This window comes from Abramis brama (assembly GCF_963993115.1).
Source record: "Abramis brama genome assembly, chromosome: 6".
In the NCBI taxonomy this organism is placed as follows: Eukaryota; Metazoa; Chordata; class Actinopteri; order Cypriniformes; family Leuciscidae; genus Abramis; species Abramis brama.
Genome location: NC_139968.1, coordinates 5,635,529 through 5,655,620, shown reverse-complemented (window position 1 = coordinate 5,655,620; position 20,092 = coordinate 5,635,529). Strand labels below are relative to the sequence as shown.

Genomic DNA, 20,092 nt, shown 5'->3' with positions numbered 1-20,092 from the left:
CTACATTTTATTGGTTAAATCGGGTAGAAATAGCTCTTTAAGCTAACAATTGTAAGTTACCACTTTTTACAGGGTAGAAATATTGAAATTACTTGCATGTGACCTTTCACATAGTCACAATCTGGGGTGCGTTTCCCAAAAGCATCGTAAGCCAACTACAGTATGGTCGCAAGTTCTGTCGTTATATAGTTCAACGAGTCTGTTTCCCGAAAACATAGTTCACACGAACATTCGCAAACAACAGCATCGCAAAGTTGTGTGTTTGGAACGACAGCTCTCGACCTGTGGTTAGAAGCATAGTTTCTTGTTTGCATGACATTAATGGACTTAATAAATCCTTATCTTGAGCAAAATAAGCAAGCTGACATTCATCTTTTATTTCGAATTGATACAAATATAATTGACGTTTTTTAGTTTGTCAAGAGATTTAAAGCGTCGTTTTTGTAAAGTGTGCATGTGCGAACGTGCTCTAGTGTGTAAGAATGAGCCTATGATTGAGTCTGGAAATAGAGCAAAATAACTGAGAATTAGTCCTCAGATGCCATGTTCGTAATTTATTAATTTATAGCATTTAGCTTTAATTAGATCTCAAATGGATTCATTAAAAGTAGTTATTAATCCACCATCTGCGTGTTATCATTAACCATTGTGGTTGAACGATACATTTGCGACAATACGGTTTCGGGAAACAGTCGTGACTAGCTAGTTGATTTCTTCAGCTTACTATAGTGAAGCAGTGAGTTACAGTGTTGTATGGGAAACGCACCCCAGTTTGATTTAGTTAGGAACCGTATGAAACAGAGGAATGAAACAGTGCTAAACCACACAACACTGACCAAAATTGGCATGAAACAAGTGGAAAACACAGAATGAATCTGCTTAATTTGGATAAGAAATATTATACTCACCCAAAATAGCAACGACTTCATCGTCCTGGATGACCTCCAAAGACCCTGACACCACAAAGCAGAGGCTGTCGACGCTCTCGCCGGCGTGGTAGATGAGGTCGCCCGGGGCGCAGTGGATGGTCTGAAACTCCATGGCAAGGGCTCGCAAACAGCCGTCGCTGGCCAGACGGAAAGCCGGATGTTCTTTGAACACCTTCCGGTTGAGATGAACGCAGATGTCTGCTCGCATGTCTTTGGGGCAAATCTGCAACACCTGCCGAGAAAAACCATAAACACTATCAAATACACATCCTTTGCTTAGAGTCATGCTAAAACAAAAACTGGAGGTTGTCCAAGCCTTTCACTAATAATTCATGAGATTTTGAGAAGCTGTTCAAAGCCTTACGTAACACCTAAGGTAGACTGTGATCTTAAACATTAGAGGGACATTATTCACACATGCTACGGATGTTATGGCAAAGACAGAAGAAATGACTTTAAAAATGAATGAAGAAAATAAGCTCCCTGGATATAGATCGAGATCTTCTGTCTGCGAGACTGCGCCAAGTACCTTATCAGTGTCAATTCCTCTGGACATGGACCATGTGGAGACGATATAGTCCATGACCCGCTCACTGAGGCCCTTGGGAACCTGGTAGAGCTTCAGGAAGTCTCTCACGCTGTTCAACATCTCGTGGTAGCGGTTGGTGTTGGCATACATTTGCTGGAAGATGGTGGTTACATTACCAAAGATGGTGGCATAGAGGAGAGCTGAAAGAAAGTGACACTGGGTTAACATTTAAATTAGTAATTTGATATAATGCATTTATGGTGTATAAACATTATTAATAAACATCCCTCTCAGTAAGTGGTGACACAGATGGATTCTACAGCAGATACAGTGTGTTTAAACTGTACTGTTTAGTCTTGTTTAGTTTCTAGTCTTAGGTTTCAATGTCTCTGTTTTGCATTAGTTCTGGTCACTCATTAGTTGCCCGATTAGTGTCACCTGTTCCCTGTTTTGTTAATTATTCTCCCTGGTGTATTCAAGCCTTCGGTTTTCCTCTGTTGTGTTAATCGTTATGTGGTTTGTTATGTTGGATTGCTTCATCTCCGCACATTTCCCTAAATTGCAAGATAACCCTGAATAGCACCATGTTATGAAATATGTAAATTTTTAGAGGTCAGACTAAAGACAGTTGTAAGTTGTACATTCATTAAAGGACAAGAAGCTACATAAAGTTCATGGTGTAAATTTGTAAGGAGCTTTTTCATCTAATCCAGTCAATCATGATCCATGGAGTATATTACCAGCGTCTTAGCTTACCATGTTCAGATGAAGTCGCTCAAGCATCCCTTCTCCTCCCCTTCTCTACCTTAAGCCTAAATTCATCTTTCTGTATATTTCTCTGAGGGTATCTGAAAGCTCCATCTCAATTGAAGAGCAAACTTATAACCATGGACAGCAAACCAAATATGTTTACCTATATCATGCCATATGATTTTATGGTAAAGCAAACTCGTGAATCTGTGTTAAAGAGAGGTTGAAGTGAACTTCTTACCATTCTTTTTTTTAATTAGAGAACCTTTAAAACTTCCCCAGTTATTGAGGACACTACTATGCATGGTTGAAGCAAAAACGAAAAGGTCAGGTGCACACGCAAGTTATTCAACATATCACTGTCCATCTTTTCCCACTGTGCTCGGCCTACTGAACAGCCTTTCTGCCATCAAATGAACTCTCAAGACATTTCAGACTGTAGGCAGTGATTGACCCATCGATAAGCCCCTCCCCTCGAACGCAGATCAGCCAATGGAAGTTGAGTATCAGTTGCCCGGGGAACTCAGACATCTTTAGGTTTCAGCGCCATAGAGAATCATTGGAAGATCCGAAGCTCTCATCGGTTTGGTCTGTGTTTATGCTACAAAAAATGGTAAAACGATGTGCCTGGGGAACTTGTAACAGGTATCCTGAGAGGATGGGCACTGGAATTTGTTTTATTCCATTTCTTAAACCCAAACCAGGCAGAGCAAAGTGTCTGCTTTGGATTAAGCTGTGTATTAATCCAATGATGTTGGCGCAGTAACTAAGGATTCAACCCTAATCCCAATGAAGACGAAAACGTTCATTTTCTGGTTCTCATACTCTCATTAAGTTACAATTAAAGTTAGTGAGTCCATGCTAACATACAAACCTAAATAGCTAACTGTTCTCACGTCATGTACAGACCGGCCTACAGTTCAGTGCCTCTCCATATTAAACTGGTTAAATGTAAATACATTTTTTATTAAAAACTTTCCCTGCGCTACATGAACAGTGTTGATCCTGGATGTTGTTCATCTGCAATCGTGACAACCGTAACATGAGGCTTCTCCCGCTTGCATTGTGATCTGTAAACCCTCGCTTGCAAATTAATCTTGTTACCCACTATATTTATTTTAAAATCTTTTATATATCCCTCCATGGCATATTGAAGTCCCACATGAATGCTTCTCGACGTCAAGTCACCTTCATATATACAGCGCTTTTAACAATATGGAGTGTTTCAAAGCGGCTTTACAGTGATAATAGGAAATTAAAGTAACAGAGATTGTTCTGGCTTTACAGCAGCTCTAGAATAAAGTTATTGTCCAGCTAAAGTTAGTTTTGATTGATTGACTTCCGTTGCAAAGATCATTAGTTTTAGAGAGGTTGTCCTTCAGTGTCCAAAATTGATCAAAAACATCTTGAGACAACTGACAGCTGTCATTGAATGACAGTTAGCAACTCCGTTTGTTTGTCCGAGATAGCAACAGTAACTAAGGGGGGCGGGGCTCACGATAGGTAAATTATGATGGTGTTCTCTTGTGGAGTGTGTGATATCCACGAATGCCCATTCGTGAAGAACATCTCAAATCTGCCACTCGGGTTGTAATATCGTCTCTGTAGGCAGTTGACATCAAGCACGTCCTGGTCAAGGACACACAGCAAGGTTGTAACCTCAGAAACCAGACACTTGCTTGCTCTGCAACCCACTGAACCTCTGACACTGAGGATCTCCACTGCTACAGCGGCGGATGTCTTCTTCAGGTCCATTAGTATGTCATATAGGCAACTGTATTGATCACAGTCCTGAGTGAAGCGGCTCTAAACCAAGTGAAATGATCAGCCTCAGCATGTCCAGCTGTATGTGTGTACGATCTCCCTGATGGAGCAATGCACATGTGCTGGAAAAGATTTACACAAAAGCCTTCATTTTATAGGGAATCATCTACGTAGAACCACCGATAGACGGTGTTATTCAGTACAACAACAACAAAGAAATGGTTAGTCTTCGCCTGCATCTCACAAATGGTCTTAATGGCCATGACATGTCGTTCTTGAATATCGTCACTGCAGACAAACACAGTTTTTGAGACCTCGTGTCTCGCTCCATCAGCATTACGGCTACTTTACAGCCCTGCTTTATTGGATCAGTTACATTTCAGGCAATTGGTGATTCCCGGTCAGCGCTTTTCCACCGGCCCGTCACCCTCTGTCGCCCTCCGAGGCTCCCGCTCCCCAGAGGGCACATTAATCAATCCCAGCTCTGCATGTGCAGAATGATAACCATGATACGGATCTGGTGAAGGGGAAATATCCCGGTGGGATTTCAGGCAGTGGATTGCTGGTTTATTATTAGTGGTGGGTGTCTATACTGTTCAATTTATACTTATCGAGTTATATTTGCATTTCAATCAGTGGGAAAGACTGCTTTACTGTCGCATGTAAAGAGAGCGGCATGGACGAACATAAAGTAAAAATATAGTCAAAATGAGATTGTTATGAAGTTGTTATTAAGGGGACACAACATTTTAGTTGTTTACAGTTGCTATGCAATGTCAAATCTTGCTACTATAACCTTACATATTGCTTGGATTCATATCCCATTACAATAACAAAATAATATATTATATATTGTAAGATATATAATTTAAAAGTGTAAATTCTGAGTAATTTGCATGTAAAATGAACCTCTTCTCCAGATTCACATGCTTCATAAACTTCATATTTGCAACAGTTGTATCATGTTATCATGTGTATGTTAATGAATTCCTATGACTGTCACATATGACGGGCAGAAAGAGTGTGTCTGTGTGGACACTGATCTCTGATCTGTCACCGGGACAAATGGACGTGTTCGTCACACAGTCTAAAAGAGGACACACACTAATACAGCCGTGATGACAGCACACACAGACGGAGATCAACTTCACGCAAAAGCCTGAGTGAATGTTGTAGAGATCAGTGGGACAGACAGTATTTTTACTTCGTTATACTTAAGTACATTTTATTTTGGGATACTTTTACTTCAAGTCAAGTCACCTTTATTTATACAGCGCTTTTTACAAGACAGATTGTTTCAAAGCAGCTTTACAGAGATAACAGGAAAATAATACAACAAAGTTTGTTTCTAGAAGAAAATAATGTCACAGTCCAGCTTAAGTAAGTTCAGTGATGGTTCATTTCTGTTTTAAAAAAGTTATTAATTTAGTTTATTCATATTTATATAGCCATATAGTCCAGCTCAGTTCAGTTCTCATGGTGTCAATAATCAATAAGATCAATAATATTGTTGAATATTAAGTGTCTCCAACTAAGCAAGACAAAAGCCAAGGCGACAGTGGCAGGAACCCGAACCCCATCAGTGACAGAATGGAGAAATACAGAATAAACAATAGAGATATGATTTCACTACATTCCAAATCATGATGTCTTACATTATAATCCACTACATTTCATAAAACATAATGTTCCTCGTTATTTTAAACTGAAGAAATCGTCGCTCGCATTCGTGAACGAGCTGATTCTTTCCAATGAACTTGTTGAACTGGTTCACAAATCGCATTGAACTTTAACTTTATTCTAGAGCTGCTGTAAAGCCAAAACTATCTCTCTTACTGTATTCTCCTATTATCACTGTAAAGATGCTTTGAAACAATCTATATTGTATATTGTTTGTATATTGTGACTTGACTTTACTGTTTTTATAGTGTATAATAAGTTTTAGTATTAGAATAAAAAGGTTGCTTATTTTCAGATCAATACATATTAAATGTCTGCAGTTTTATTTCTTATTATTGCTGACTACTGACTGACTAGTGCTGGCTAGAAAAATAAAATAAACAAGGTCCATCAATCAGAACTGTATTACTTTTAATAGGCATACTTAAAAATCAAGTACTTTTACTCAGGTAACATTGAAAATGAGTACTTATACTTTCACTGGAATAATATTTTATGAGCGTTTCTGTACTTTTACTCATAAGTACTTGATGTGAAATACACAGGTCCTCAAACAGCGTGTCAGAAGTGTTCATCCCCCAGTGAACATCATTGGCAGCGATACATCCGAAGTTCAAGTGTAGCCTTACTTTCAAAGTATCACGCAATAAAACCAAAGGTACTAAATAAAATCCTTATTGTGTAAAACAGCAGAAACACTTTGTTGAGCAGAAACAGAACATGCTAGTTTGAAAAGAAAGAAAAAACCCTGAAGGTTTTTGGAAGACATTTAAGACAACTCAGAAATAGTAAGATGGGAAAACCCAATATTTTAGCGCAGGAAAAGAGCGTATCACATGGGCTGCTGTATTTCTGTTCACCGTGTGGAAGTGGGAATCGTGCGGTAAAGCTACAGCTGTCCAGAGGATAAAGTGAGAGTTCAATCTGTCTGACTGTAAAACTGAACTGAGAGTTTTGTGGTTGAACAGGGATTCAAAGGTCTGCTTCCTCCTTATGATTTTACTAGTCATTGTTATAATAATGCAGCTGCAAAAACAGAATAATCGATGATAATAATATGCTATTATATATCCTCTGATTGTTCATTTCAACAACACATGGTCAATAACCTTGCCATCGCTTATTGTGCCAGTGCAAGTAAAGGTTTGCCAATATTAAAATACTCTGATAAATGTACACTAACAAAGAAAACTACTATTAAGAAAAATTGGTAACACTTTCTGTGAAGCCCATGCTTATAATGAATTATATCTCTATTTATACTTATTCATAAGAAAAGTATTATATTCTATAAATATATTTAGACTCATTAAGACCTATAATGCATTATAAGAACAGTTATAATTACATTTATATTATTTTTATAATTACTTATAAGTCATGCATTTGCTTTTTCATAATCCATTATACACTGATTTATAAGTATTATATGGTTCCGTGAATGTACTTATAAAGATTCAACCTACATTGCTATAATGTTATTATATTAAATATTAAATATTATTATATTAAATATTAATATTATTAACAGCCGTGTTGTGTTCTTATAAATACATTTTGTGAGTGATAATACAGTTACTAACGTCTATAAATGCATAATTGATGGCTATAAGTAAAGTGAAATATAGGATGCAATTTTCCTAAAGCAAATGCGGTAACACTTTACAATAAGGTTCATTAGTTAACTACATTAGTTAGCATGAACTAATAATGAACTGCACTTATAGAGCATTTATTAATCTTTGTTGATGATAATTGCAAAATTTACTAATACTTTAGCTGGACAATAACTTTATTCTAGAGCTGCTGTAAAGCCAAAATAATCTCTGTTATTGTAATTTCCTATTATCACTGTAAAGCTGCTTTGAAACAGTCCATATTGTTAAAAGCGCTATATAAATGAAGGTGACTTGACTTGACTCTATTAAAATCTTGTTAACATTAGATAATGCACTGTAAACTAACATGAACAAACAATGAACAGCTGTATTTTCATTAAATAATGTTAACAAAGATTAATAAATACAGTAACACATGTATTGCTCATGGTTAGTTCATGTTAGTTAATACATTAATTAATGAACATTATTGTAAAGTGTTACCGCAAATGTTAAGAAACTAATGTGCTCATTATACATTTTAAGCTGTTTAATGAACAATAATTCCTGTAATAAAACAATGGGGAAAAGTACCCAAATTGTATTTTTTTTTTTTTTTAAATCTTTTTTAATGTTACATACTAGCAAAACACTGCAACAATATTTTTTAAAGTATAATTCCAAACTGCTATAGGCAATCCCATGCATATGGCTGAGGAGATATAGATTTGAACAAATCAAAATTACCATTCATGACCTCTAATGCAAACATTATAGCCATTAAAGACATAACTGATAACTAATTGGTACAGCAAACAAGTGTCTCTGGATCTATTTTATATTTAACCATTTATACATCAGTGTATAATGGATTATGAGCATGCACATTGAAAAAGCAAATGCATGACTTATAAGTTATTATAAAAATAATATAAATGTAACTATAACTGTTCATATAATGCAGTATAAGTCTTAATGAGTCTTTATAAATGCATTTATAGAATAGTAATACTTTAATGGGGTCTATGATGCATCAGAAGCATGGTCTTCACAGAAAGTGTGAAAAGCTGTTAAAAGCTACTTCGTTACTGTCCACTACTGCATGTGTTACTACAGTAAATCCACAGTAAATGTTGGTGTTTTGTGTATTGAAAAGCCTCTAACTGGATTGTCTATGCCATGTTTCTCCTGTTCTGTACATCAGTGCTCTTCAGAACTGGGTTTAGACTAGTTTAGCGTGGGTTTCGTAGCAGAGATTTCTGCAGGATTGAACAGCTCTGTTTGACAGTGGTCTGTACGGCGTGGTTCAAACCAATCATTCCACTTTTGAAGCGTTTGCCGTTTTTTATGTTTTCATGGTTTGTGCTTGAGACTCATTCCAAGTTTAGTAATGATACGCCAATGCGTTCGTTAAAAGACAGCATTTTATGACTGAATTCAAAATGGCTGACATGGAAAAAGCTGAACTTAACCTAAAGAGATGGGTCTTATGATGTTTGGTCAAACTGTTGAGAAGATGGTCTGGAAATGGATGGATGGATATTTCCTCAAAACTGAAAGGCTTGTGTTCGCTCTATGGATCATGTCACGATCACCTCGGTTTCTGCTTTAACATTAAAGTCCCAATTCACAACAAACTTTAAGAGCGAGTCACATCATGAAGACAGCCTTGCCATCCCAGCTCAGTAATGCGTTAACAGCCTCCGCAGAGACGAGACCAGACTCTCATGCACAACAAGCTGGTGACAAGCTGTACGAGACTCAGTAGTTCATGATGGAACCAGTGTGTGTGAGTCTGACGCTGAGTCCCATGAACTATCCCATGAGGCCACGGGACAGGATTTATGAACGGCAGTGAAGCGACGCAACTGATGCTGGTAGGTCACATGATAATGACAACATGGCAGATGTAGTATTTTCATTAATACATTCATACTATAAAGTATGCAGAGTATCTGCTCAGACTGTACATGATTTCAGATCAGTGTGTGTTTTTGTCCTAACCAGCTGCAGCTTCAACAAGCGACATGTGACATTTCGTGGCTCGTCTAGTTTCTATTTTCACCCGCAGTGAAATATCACGTGTCTTGCTCCACACAGCTGTATAATATTAAACATTGAATATGTTCTGATATGGTTAATATGGTTATGATTGTTGGGCACCACACATAAACAGTAGAGATGCACGGTATATCAGCCTCCATATCGGTATCGGCCGATAAATGTTCATTTGTAATGTTATCGTTCCCATAAGAAGATTTGGCCAATATATTAAAGCCGATAAATAATGTATTATTTTCTTCAGTCGAGACAATTCAGATGCGCACTGTTCAACATGATGGTTTTGAATTGCTTGAAATATGATTGAAATCACTTCAAAAAAGGAAAATACGTTTAAGTGCACATGTGCAACGCAAGTCTGTCATAAAGGCTACATACAATTATAATGAGAACACTGTAATTGTGTGTATAGGACATGGATTTTATTGGTGAGAACTTTAGTTTTTTTTAAATCAGGCTCTCAAAAATGATCGGCCAATATATCGGTTATCGGCTTTCAAATATTAAAAATCATCGGTTATCGGTATCGGCAACGATAAACTGCATCATTCGCATGCTCTCAAGCATTTTGACTATGATTTGATTGTGTATTTTAACAAACGAAACACTGTTCATGGGATCCCACCCACTCTCAGAGGAGCTGTGCTAATGAAATAATCATCACTTTAATGGTCTCTGTGTTCTCACTGAAGTGTAACACGCTTCTAATGAGTCTCCAGAGGGAGAAGAGACGAGAAGATGAGTAACAAACAGAGTAGAGAAGAGTGTCTGACAGGCCATATGAGAGCTCTCTCTCTCTCTCTCTCTCTCACTCTCTCTCTCTCTCTCTCTCTTAAAGTAATAATAACAAAAACTATAATAAATAATTATTGTTCATGAATGCATTGTGTAAAAATTAATTAAACACAGCAATTTAGAGCTCATATATTTATAAATAAAGCCAATTTACTACAAATGTATAGTATATGAGTAAATAATACAGTAGACCTCTAACCAGTGCGAACAAAAGTACCATGATTTTACCATGGTAAAATTTTAAAGCTTTTTAAGTATTTTGGAGTACCAATTAAATATCATGTAAAAAAATATATATTTGAATGTGGTAATTGCTACAGTTACAGAACTGATCAGTAATTTTTTTATATTAATTATTTTATTCAGAAAGTATTTATTTAATTGATCAAAAGTTTCAATGAAGATTCTACATTACAAAAGTTTTCTATTTCAAATAAATCCTGTTCTTGTGAACTTTCTATTCATCAAAGAATCCTGGGGGAAATGTAACAGGGTTTCCACAAAAATATGAAGCAGCAATGTTTTCAACATTAATAATCATCATAAATGTTTATTGATCATCAAATCCTCATATTAGAATGATTTCTGAAGGAGTAATAATGCTGAAAATTCAGCTTTGATCACAGGAATAAAATACATTGTTCAATATAGAAGAGTTAAAACAGTTGTTTAAATTTGTAACAATATTTTGAAATATCACAGTTTTTACTGTATTTTTGATCAAATAAATCCATCTTTGGTAAGACTTTTTTTAAAAATCAGCTGAAAAAATCTTACCAGCCACAAACTTTTAGTGGAGTGCATATAAAAATTACCATGGTAATACCTTTTGTTACCATTATTATACCCTGGTACCACCACTGTATTTATTTATTTATTTTTTTGTAAGGTAAGCTTTGGCTGTGCCTGTCTCTCAGCATCCTGACTGTAGTCTGAGAGAGAGAGAGATCGGCTTTAGTGTGCTTTATTTCTTGCAGTGGCCCTAATCGAGCGGCTCCCATTTCCAGACACACAAACACTGAGCACTGCATATTATGTACATTTCCTCTTTAAATTCTCATTACTGTCATCTGAAAGGCTTTATTTTCTTTAAGCGAATTCTGAATTCTTATTCTCCGTGTGTGTGTGTGCGTGTGAGTGTTGAGAGTGTCACGCTGACTGAATGTGTGCCTGCTGTGTTTGCTGTGCATCAGCAGGATCACTGTGATCTTCTGTCTTTCTGTCAGTCTTCCCCCACTTTTATGACACTCCACATCAGCGTCAGCCTCAGGCGGCCAACAGCTCCACTCACGCCCTGAACGCAGAGACCCTACACAACAACACTACACACACTGCACCAGCACAAACACACACACACACGCTCAGATGGCAGCAGGTGATCGTGTCATTCATGCTGGTTAAATACAGATACAAACCTGCATAAAAACACCAAGAAGATACAGTGCTTTTCCTGTTTAGCTGTATTACGGTGCAGTTATATTAACATGTCCACACTGAACTGAACAGAGCTGAATAACAACTACTGGGTAACACTTCATTTTGATGGTCCACTTTAGACATTCTACTGACTTTAAGTAAATCTGCAACTAAATGTCAACTACCTCTCAGTAATCTGTAACTATACGTGTCAACTAACTCTCAATTTGCAACTATACATGTTCTCTAACTCTCAATAATTTGCAACATGTTCACTAACTCTCAGTAATTTGCAACTATACATGTTCACTAACTCTCAATAATTTGCAGCTATACATGTAAACTAACTCTCAATAATTTGCAACTATACGTGTCAACTAACTCTCAATTTGCAACTATACATGTTCACTAACTCTCAATAATTTGCAGCTATACATGTTCACTAACTCTAAATTTGCAACTATACATGTTCACTAACTCTCAATAATTTGCAGCTATACATGTTCACTAACTCTAAATTTGCAACTATACATGTCAACTAACTCAATTTGCAACTATACATGTTCACTAACTCTAAATTTGCAACTATACATGTCAACTAACTCAATTTGCAACTATACATGTTCACTAACTCTAAATTTGCAGCTATACATGTTCTCTAACTCTCAATAATTTGCAGCTATACATGTTCACTAACTCTCAATAATTTGCAGCTATACATGTCAACTAACTCTCAATAATTTGCAACTATACATGTCAACTAACTCTCAATAATTTGCAAATATATGTCTACTAACTCTCAATAATTTGCAGCTATACATGTTCACTAACTCTCAATAATTTGCAACTATACATGTTCACTAACTCTAAATTTTCAGCTATACATGTTCACTCACTCCAAATTTGCAACTATACATGTTCACTAACTCTCAATAATTTGCAGCTATACATGTTCACTTACTCTCAATAATTTGCAACTATACATGTCAATTTACTCTCAATAATTTGCAGTTATACATGTTCATTAACTCTCAATAATTTGCAGCTATACATGGTCACTAACTCTCAATAATTTGCAGCTATACATGTCAACTAACTCTCAATAATTTGCAGCTATACATGTTCACTCACTCAAATTTGCAACTATATATGTCTACTATCTCTCAATAATTTGCAGCTATACATGTTCACTAACTCTCAATAATTTGCAGCTATACATGTTCACTAACTCTCAATAATTTGTAACTATACATGTCAATTTACTCTCAATAATTTGCAGCTATACATGTTCACTAACTCTCAATAATTTGCAGCTATACATGTTCACTAACTCTCAATAATTTGCAGCTATACATGTCAACTAACTCTCAATAATGTGCAACTATACATGTCAACTAACTCTCAATAACTTGCAGCTATACATGTTCACTAACTCTCAATAATTTGCAGCTATACATGTCAACTAACTCTCAATAATTTGCAGCTATACATGTCTACTAACTCTCAATAATTTGCAGCTATACATGTTCACTAACTCTCAATAATTTGCAGCTATACATGTCAACTAACTCTCAATAATTTGCAGCTATACATGTCTACTAACTCTCAATAATTTGCAGCTATACATGTTCACTAACTCTTAATAATTTGCAGATATACATGTCTACTAACTCTCAATAATTTGCAGCTATACATGTCTACTAACTCTCAATAATTTGCAGCTATACATGTCTACTAACTCTCAATAATTTGCAGCTATACATGTTCATTAACTCTCAATAATTTGCAGCTATACATGTCAACTAACTCTCAATAATGTGCAACTATACATGTCAACTAACTCTCAATAATTTGCAGCTATACGTTCACTAACTTTCAATAATTTGCAGCTATACATGTCAACTAACTCTCAATAATTTGCAGCTATACATGTCTACTAACTCTCAATAATTTGCAGCTATACATGTTCACTAACTCTCAATAATTTGCAGCTATATATGTCAACTAACTCTCAATAATTTGCAACTACATGCTAACTAATTCTTAAAAAAATTGCAACTACATGTCAACTAACTCTCATTAGAAATTACTTATAGTCAGTAGAAGGTTTAAAAAGGGCCATCAAAATAAAGAGTTATTCTTTCAACACACTATTCTCTTCTGTAGAGCTGCTTATTTCTGAAATAGAAATTTGAAGTGACCATCACTGATTCTGTTTATTGCAGTGAAGCTGCTTTGAAATCTAAAAGAAATTTGAAATCTTTTGAAATCTTGAATCGTTATTATATAAAGTGCTGTAGAAATAAATGTGACGACATTAGTGATATTTCAGTGAAATCTTGTCAGGCAATAAAGGTTGTCCATGGTCAATAGCGTAGTGATGTGTAAAGCAAGGCTGAATTCCAACAAACAACGGAAAGTGCGACCATACCAAATAAAGTATTACCAAAAATAATTTTGACATGCCCCTCAGTTTGTAAAAACCAAACCATTTTTTTTTTACATTTTTACATGAATTAATTAACACAAGACATGATTTTACAGTCGAAATTATTTTCTATGGTAATCAGCTTAATGCAGTTGTAGGTGTGGTCACAATTAGTGTTGTTTGGCAGAATTTTACTGGCAATATCTCATCATTTAAATAGGAATCTGCATTGTTGGGAGTTTCACATGGGCAAAAAATTTCAACACACTCTCATGGCAATTCGTAATTATTTTATGTTTTTTTGTGAATTGGTGGCTAATTCATATGGATTTGTACATTTTTGTACAATCTGTTTATGCGCCACTTTTATAATTTAAATGATACGTTTCCTTACAAATAACACTGCACAAATTCATTCAAAATCATCCTTTTCCTTATGAGATCTCATGAGATCGTTTCACTCGAGTTCAAAATGGCCTCGAAAATTTTAAGAAAAAGAGTATTCATTGGTCTGAAAGTGATTTCTGTGCACTGTTGACAATAGTCCCATTTACTCAAAATTTCGCTGATATGTTGCTAATGTGATCACACCTTTATTATACTAAATTACTTAACAACCAGCAAGAATTGTGTAATTGCGAACAGCTCCATAAAGTACACGTAGTTAATTAGCATTACTCTGTAATTATTAATCTAAATACATAAAAACACCGAACACTATAAAATAAAAGTGTATCTACCTTTTATCACTGTATTTCTACAGTGCAGAAAAGTAGGGCCTAACTAAGCAATTATGTAATATTCTTCATCTGGACTGAATGTAATCTAGAACAGCACAGGGCTCTATATAGATCTGAAGTTCCTCTGAGAGTCTGTCAACGGCAGATAAAACACCTGGAGTCCAAATCTCTACAACTTGTTCTGCGTAGAACATCTTTACAGGGTTTTTTTTATGAAATAAAATTGATAGCCTGCAGATTGTGGTCTTTTTCTGATTGTTGTTGTTTGAGGGAATTGATCCCTACACTAATGGATCTGTCAATGTTTTTTTTGTTCAAGAAAGTGCAATTTATGTAGTACCACAGTGTAACTTGAATTTCACGTAGTGGTGGAGAACAGTTTTACTCACAGCCAATCATCATCATGGCCACGGCGAAGATCTTCTCTCCATCTGTGGTGGGCGCGATGTTTCCGAAGCCAATACTGGTCAGGCTGGTCATGGTGAAATACAATGATGTGATGTAGACCGAGTCTTTGCTGGGACCCCCTTCCCACTTCCCCATGCCACTGGCGTTGAAGCGATATGGTGATCCGACGGATTCTCCCAGGAGATACAGCCAGCTGTCCCGACGGACCATGTTGGATTCTTCATCTATGACCTCGTAGTCCCCAATGCTGTACCAGATGCAGGCCAGCCAGTGGGCGGCCAGGCCGAACACACACACCAGCAACACCAGCACCGCTGCACCGTACTCAATGTAGTGGTCCAGCTTACGGGCCACTCGCCCGAGGCGCAGCAAACGCACCACCTTCAGAGAACTGAACAGGCTGCTGATGCCCTGCAAGAAACAAGACACGTGATTAGTCGAGTTAGATGAGTTTGTGGTCATTTAGAAGATGTTTTTACCCATGGTGACTTACAATACAGTACGATTACTACAGGTCCAGTCCTGAAAGGGTCTTAAAGTGAACCACGGATGGGGACACAGTGAATGTTTCTAAAATCTAATTAATTGGTTTTTTTTTATTATTTATTTTAAAATCCCAATGGAATATTAACCAAACTAAAAGCCTGTTCGAAAACTAAATGTCTGGTGCGAAAATGGATGCGTCTGTTCAGATCGACACGAACACTTTCATAATGTCGCCAATCACACTTTATTTTAAGGTGCCATTGTTACAGTGTAATTATATATTTAAGTACTGAGTAATAATAATTAACATCATGTACTTACTCTAGGGTTAGGGGAGGATTAGGATTTGGTTGAGGGTTAATTGCATGTAATTATGCATAATTTACTCTTATTACTATGGTAAGTTCATGTAACATATGTAACAAGGACACTAAAATATAGTGTTACCCTTTTTTTGTTATGGAGAAGTGTTCTAATCTCTTTTTCATTGAACCTCAAAGAAAGCCAATCTATAAGATTTGCACTCTTGGTCACATGGTCAATGCTGTTATCTTGATGGAGCTCATGAAGAGACTATTTAGCTAAGCGACAGTGAATAGCAGAGGAAGAACCCGGAAGTGGCTCGCTGATCTCTGTACTCTTGTATTTGGCGGTAACTCAATAGTGATAACAAAATCGGCTGTTTGAAAACCTGTTTGACTTCCTGTCTTCTCTGACAAGTGGGTGTCAGAAATGGAAAATTGCGAACCACTTTCCTTGTGTACCGCCATATTTTTACTTTCCCATAAGCGCCACCTACTGTCAGAGAGTCAATTTGCATTTTCATTCAGCCTGCACTGAAAAAAATGATTCGTTGAATTTAATAAAAAAATTATGGTAAGTGGTTGCACACAATTGATTTTAGCTACATTTAAACAAATGCATTAAGTTGAACCTAATCAATTTTAGTTCAACGTAATGCATATAGCTAATATCAATTGTGTGCAACCACTTACCATACATTTTTTTATTAAATTCAACGAATCATTTTCATTCAGCCTGTCTACTGTTTTCACTGTGAAATCGAAATTTGTTTCTGTGCTATTGACAGCTTAAATGTTAGTATTGTGACTACTCTAAACCAACCAGTTGAAAAAGCCCCATTACCCTGCAGACGCAGCTTAACCCTGGCTCGGATTCAACTGTATTCTGCCCGCAGCACCAGCAGAGAAAGCAAGGATGACTGGTGTTGACGTGCCCAGCACAGGCGTCCTCTGCTGCTGTGGGAACGAGGACTGTGTGTGTGTGTGTGTGTGTGTGTGTGCTATAATCTCCTGCTCGGATGCAGGCTCTGCTACAGCGGCCTGACAGCTCCGCAAAGCCCCAGAATAATACAGCTTTGAGTGTGCACTTCCTACCGAGGGATTAAATGAATGAGTCTGTGCCAAAACCCAAACTGAGGACGGCACCTGACAGGTTATGAAAGTCAACATGAAACTGAAAGTGGCCCAATTTACTTTCTTAATACCAGTTCCTGATTACCAATACCAGTTCCTTAATACCAGTTCCAGTATCCATGCACATTATTTTAAAGAAAAAAGATGTTGTTTTCATAATCTATCATCAAAAAGTTATTGCTCATTTGCTCAAACACTGTCTACTACCAATGGCCAAAAAAGTAGTCCCGCCCCAAGCTCACTCCATTGGATTAGACCAGTGGTTCCCAAACTGGTGTACTTGGGGTATGCAAACAAAATGCTGTGTTTTGCCAGTCATTCAATTATAACATTAAAACCGAGCATGTATTTTCTATCAGGTAAAATGCTGCATCTAGTGTAAAAACAGGAAAATGGTAGAGCCGTAAAAGGTCAAATACATGACATCCAATCAAATTACATCATCTTTTGCTGACAAAACTGACTGCATCCACACAAACAGTGTGTATATGATAGGTTGTGTGCGGAGTATATGCTGCCTTAGCAAATCGCTCTACATTACTGCTGTGCTCCACAATGGACCTTTGTAAAAGAAGGGATTTAGCACTTACTAGCATGAAGAACAAATATTGAGATTGGTTTAAGACTCAAACTTTCTTCTATACAAAAACATACGCTGTGTGAGTTCTTATTTTTAATGTTGATAATCTATTACACGAGCAAGAATGCATTTTTTCCTGAATATCCACATGATTGCAAATGTGACACATATTGTCTCTTAAAGGAACACTCCACTTTTTTTGGAAACAGGCTCATTTTCCAACTCCCCCAGAGTTAAACAGTTGAGTTTTACCGTTTTCGGATCCATTCAGCCGATCTGGGTCTGGCGGTAGCACTTTTAGCATAGCTTAGCATAGATCATTGAATCTGATTAGACCGTTAGCATCTCTCTCAAAAAAATGACCAAGGAGTTTCGATATTTTTAGGATAAGTTTCTTAAAGTTAGGAACTTGCAGCAGGCGCAATGATATTACGTTGGAAGTTACCTAGCTGGGGACTATTTTCAGGCGCTGCGTAATATCATTGTGCCTGCTGCTCCCATGGTACGGCAGCAAAGTTTCTTGATTATTACGCAGGAATGAGAGTATAGTTCCTACCCATATCGGCCTAGAAAATCGCAACTTTTCATTTTCAGTCGGTCTTAGTACACGATGTAATTACAGAAGATTTATTAAATAGGAAAAATATCTAAACTCTCTGGTCATTTTTTTGAGAGAGATGCTAACGGTCTAATCAGATTCAATGATCTATGCTAAGCTATGCTAAAAGTGCTACTGCCAGACCAAAACTCTACTGTTTAACTCTAGGGGATTTGGAAAATGAGTCTGTTTCCAAAAAAAGTGGAGTGTTCCTTTAATAGAAAAGCTGTGACTGCAGTGGAAATGGAAGAGAAGGAGTACGCAGAAGGGTGTAGACAGGAACCACTGGATTAGACAGTGATGGTATATCTTGCCCAAAAATTATACACTGTTGCTTCAAAGCGAGATTGCGTTATAAAGGTTACAGGAATAGTTGCAATAGTTGCAATAATTGCTCTTGCGCCTCAAGAAAAACCTTAACCATTGAGGTTTGTTCAAGCATGCATTGTTGATCAATGTTTATACATGAATAAAAATTTAAATAAATATGTTCATCATATAAAGTGATTGTGTCTCTCCAGAAGACTTGGAGTAAACCGCTCAATAATTCACATGGATTACTATTACGACTTTTTGAAGCTTGAACAATTTTGGTTGCATAGATTTCAATGGATGGACAAAAGTGATTGGAGAATAGTAAAAATATCTTCATGTGTGTTCTGAAGATAAACAGAAATCTTATCCTAAGAAACTGACCATTTATGCAGGCTCAAATAAATACAGTCTGATTCCTGGAACAATATATTCATCCACCATTTGATGCAAACTTGTATTCAGGTATGGATCTCTATGTGAAATGCCCTTTATGTTTTTTTAAAGTTTCTAATCAGACAATATAGAAACAAGCCCAGCCTTTTCTTCTCATTGAGAGATGACTAAAATGAGGTATGACATAAGATGGGTTGCAAAGCACATTTCATGATGACTTTAAGGTCTGTATTAAAGCTGCTAGTTTGATATTTAATACCTAAAATCCAGTCCATCACTCGCTGTGCCTCCTACAAAGCAGGACTTATTTATAGACTAGACTTTTCCACTATTAACAAAGTAAATAAAAAAATCATGCATTGTAAAGCAGTTAAAAATGTTTGGGGCACTTAGACATTTTACAATACACAGTTGTCAGGGCAAGGGTGTCCTGATCCAACACACTGCTATCATTAAACTGGTGTTTGTACAGAGCCACACACAGAGTGAACACAATCCACGTTAACCATTCACGCTCCTGAATCCTGAATCCCTCACTCATAACGAGCCTGGGATTATTAGTCTCTTTCTATTCCAGTTTTCAGAGAATGTAAATGTCCGTAGTTCAATTCGAACATGAATTATTCAATTGCGTGGCTCTTTCCAGCAGTCTTCATACCGGAAACACAAATGCTATTGCTGTGGGCTTCTGAGACTGAGCTGAATCACGTGAGCCGCTAATGAACATGACTTCTACATGACCTTGCTTTTGAGTGGGGATAAGAAGTCTAGAAGCTGCTGATTTTGGCCCACAGACTGAATGTTCTGATGCAGATGGCCTTAGATATTGACAATGGCATTTGTCTTCTTGGCTAGAGGTTCATTTAGTTGAAGAAAAAGAATTGGAATCCCTTGTAGTGTTTTTATCTGACTTATAAAAGTTTCTCAATTTTTATTGCACTAATCATTGACAACAAAGTTTGACGCCGTCTGCAGTGCAGGATAAGCTGAGAGTAAAGCAATGCTTGAACGAGCCGCACAACACTGGTAATGATGGCTGCTGGGATAATGATGATGATGGATTCTGAGGTTATGAAGTTATGAACCACTGACTGATGGATTTTACAATTCTCGGAGGGTGCAAAGCCTGTGTCTCCTATGGCTCCTATGGTTTTCTTTCTGCGGTAAACCACAGCGATTCAAAGAT

General features: G+C 36.8%; 1 protein-coding gene across 1 annotated transcript in view; it reads right to left on the bottom strand.

Moving 5' to 3' along the window:
* kcnh1b (potassium voltage-gated channel, subfamily H (eag-related), member 1b) overlaps positions 1-20,092 on the bottom strand; it is a 55,201-nt gene that overhangs the window by 18,006 nt on the left and 17,103 nt on the right. The window contains exons 7-9 of the mRNA XM_084117854.1: positions 15,080-15,509; positions 1,459-1,658; positions 909-1,161 (exon numbers count right to left, since the gene is read on the bottom strand). Of these exons, the coding sequence (XP_083973980.1) occupies positions 909-1,161; positions 1,459-1,658; positions 15,080-15,509 (883 nt within the window). The remainder of the gene's footprint in view (positions 1-908; positions 1,162-1,458; positions 1,659-15,079; positions 15,510-20,092) is intronic.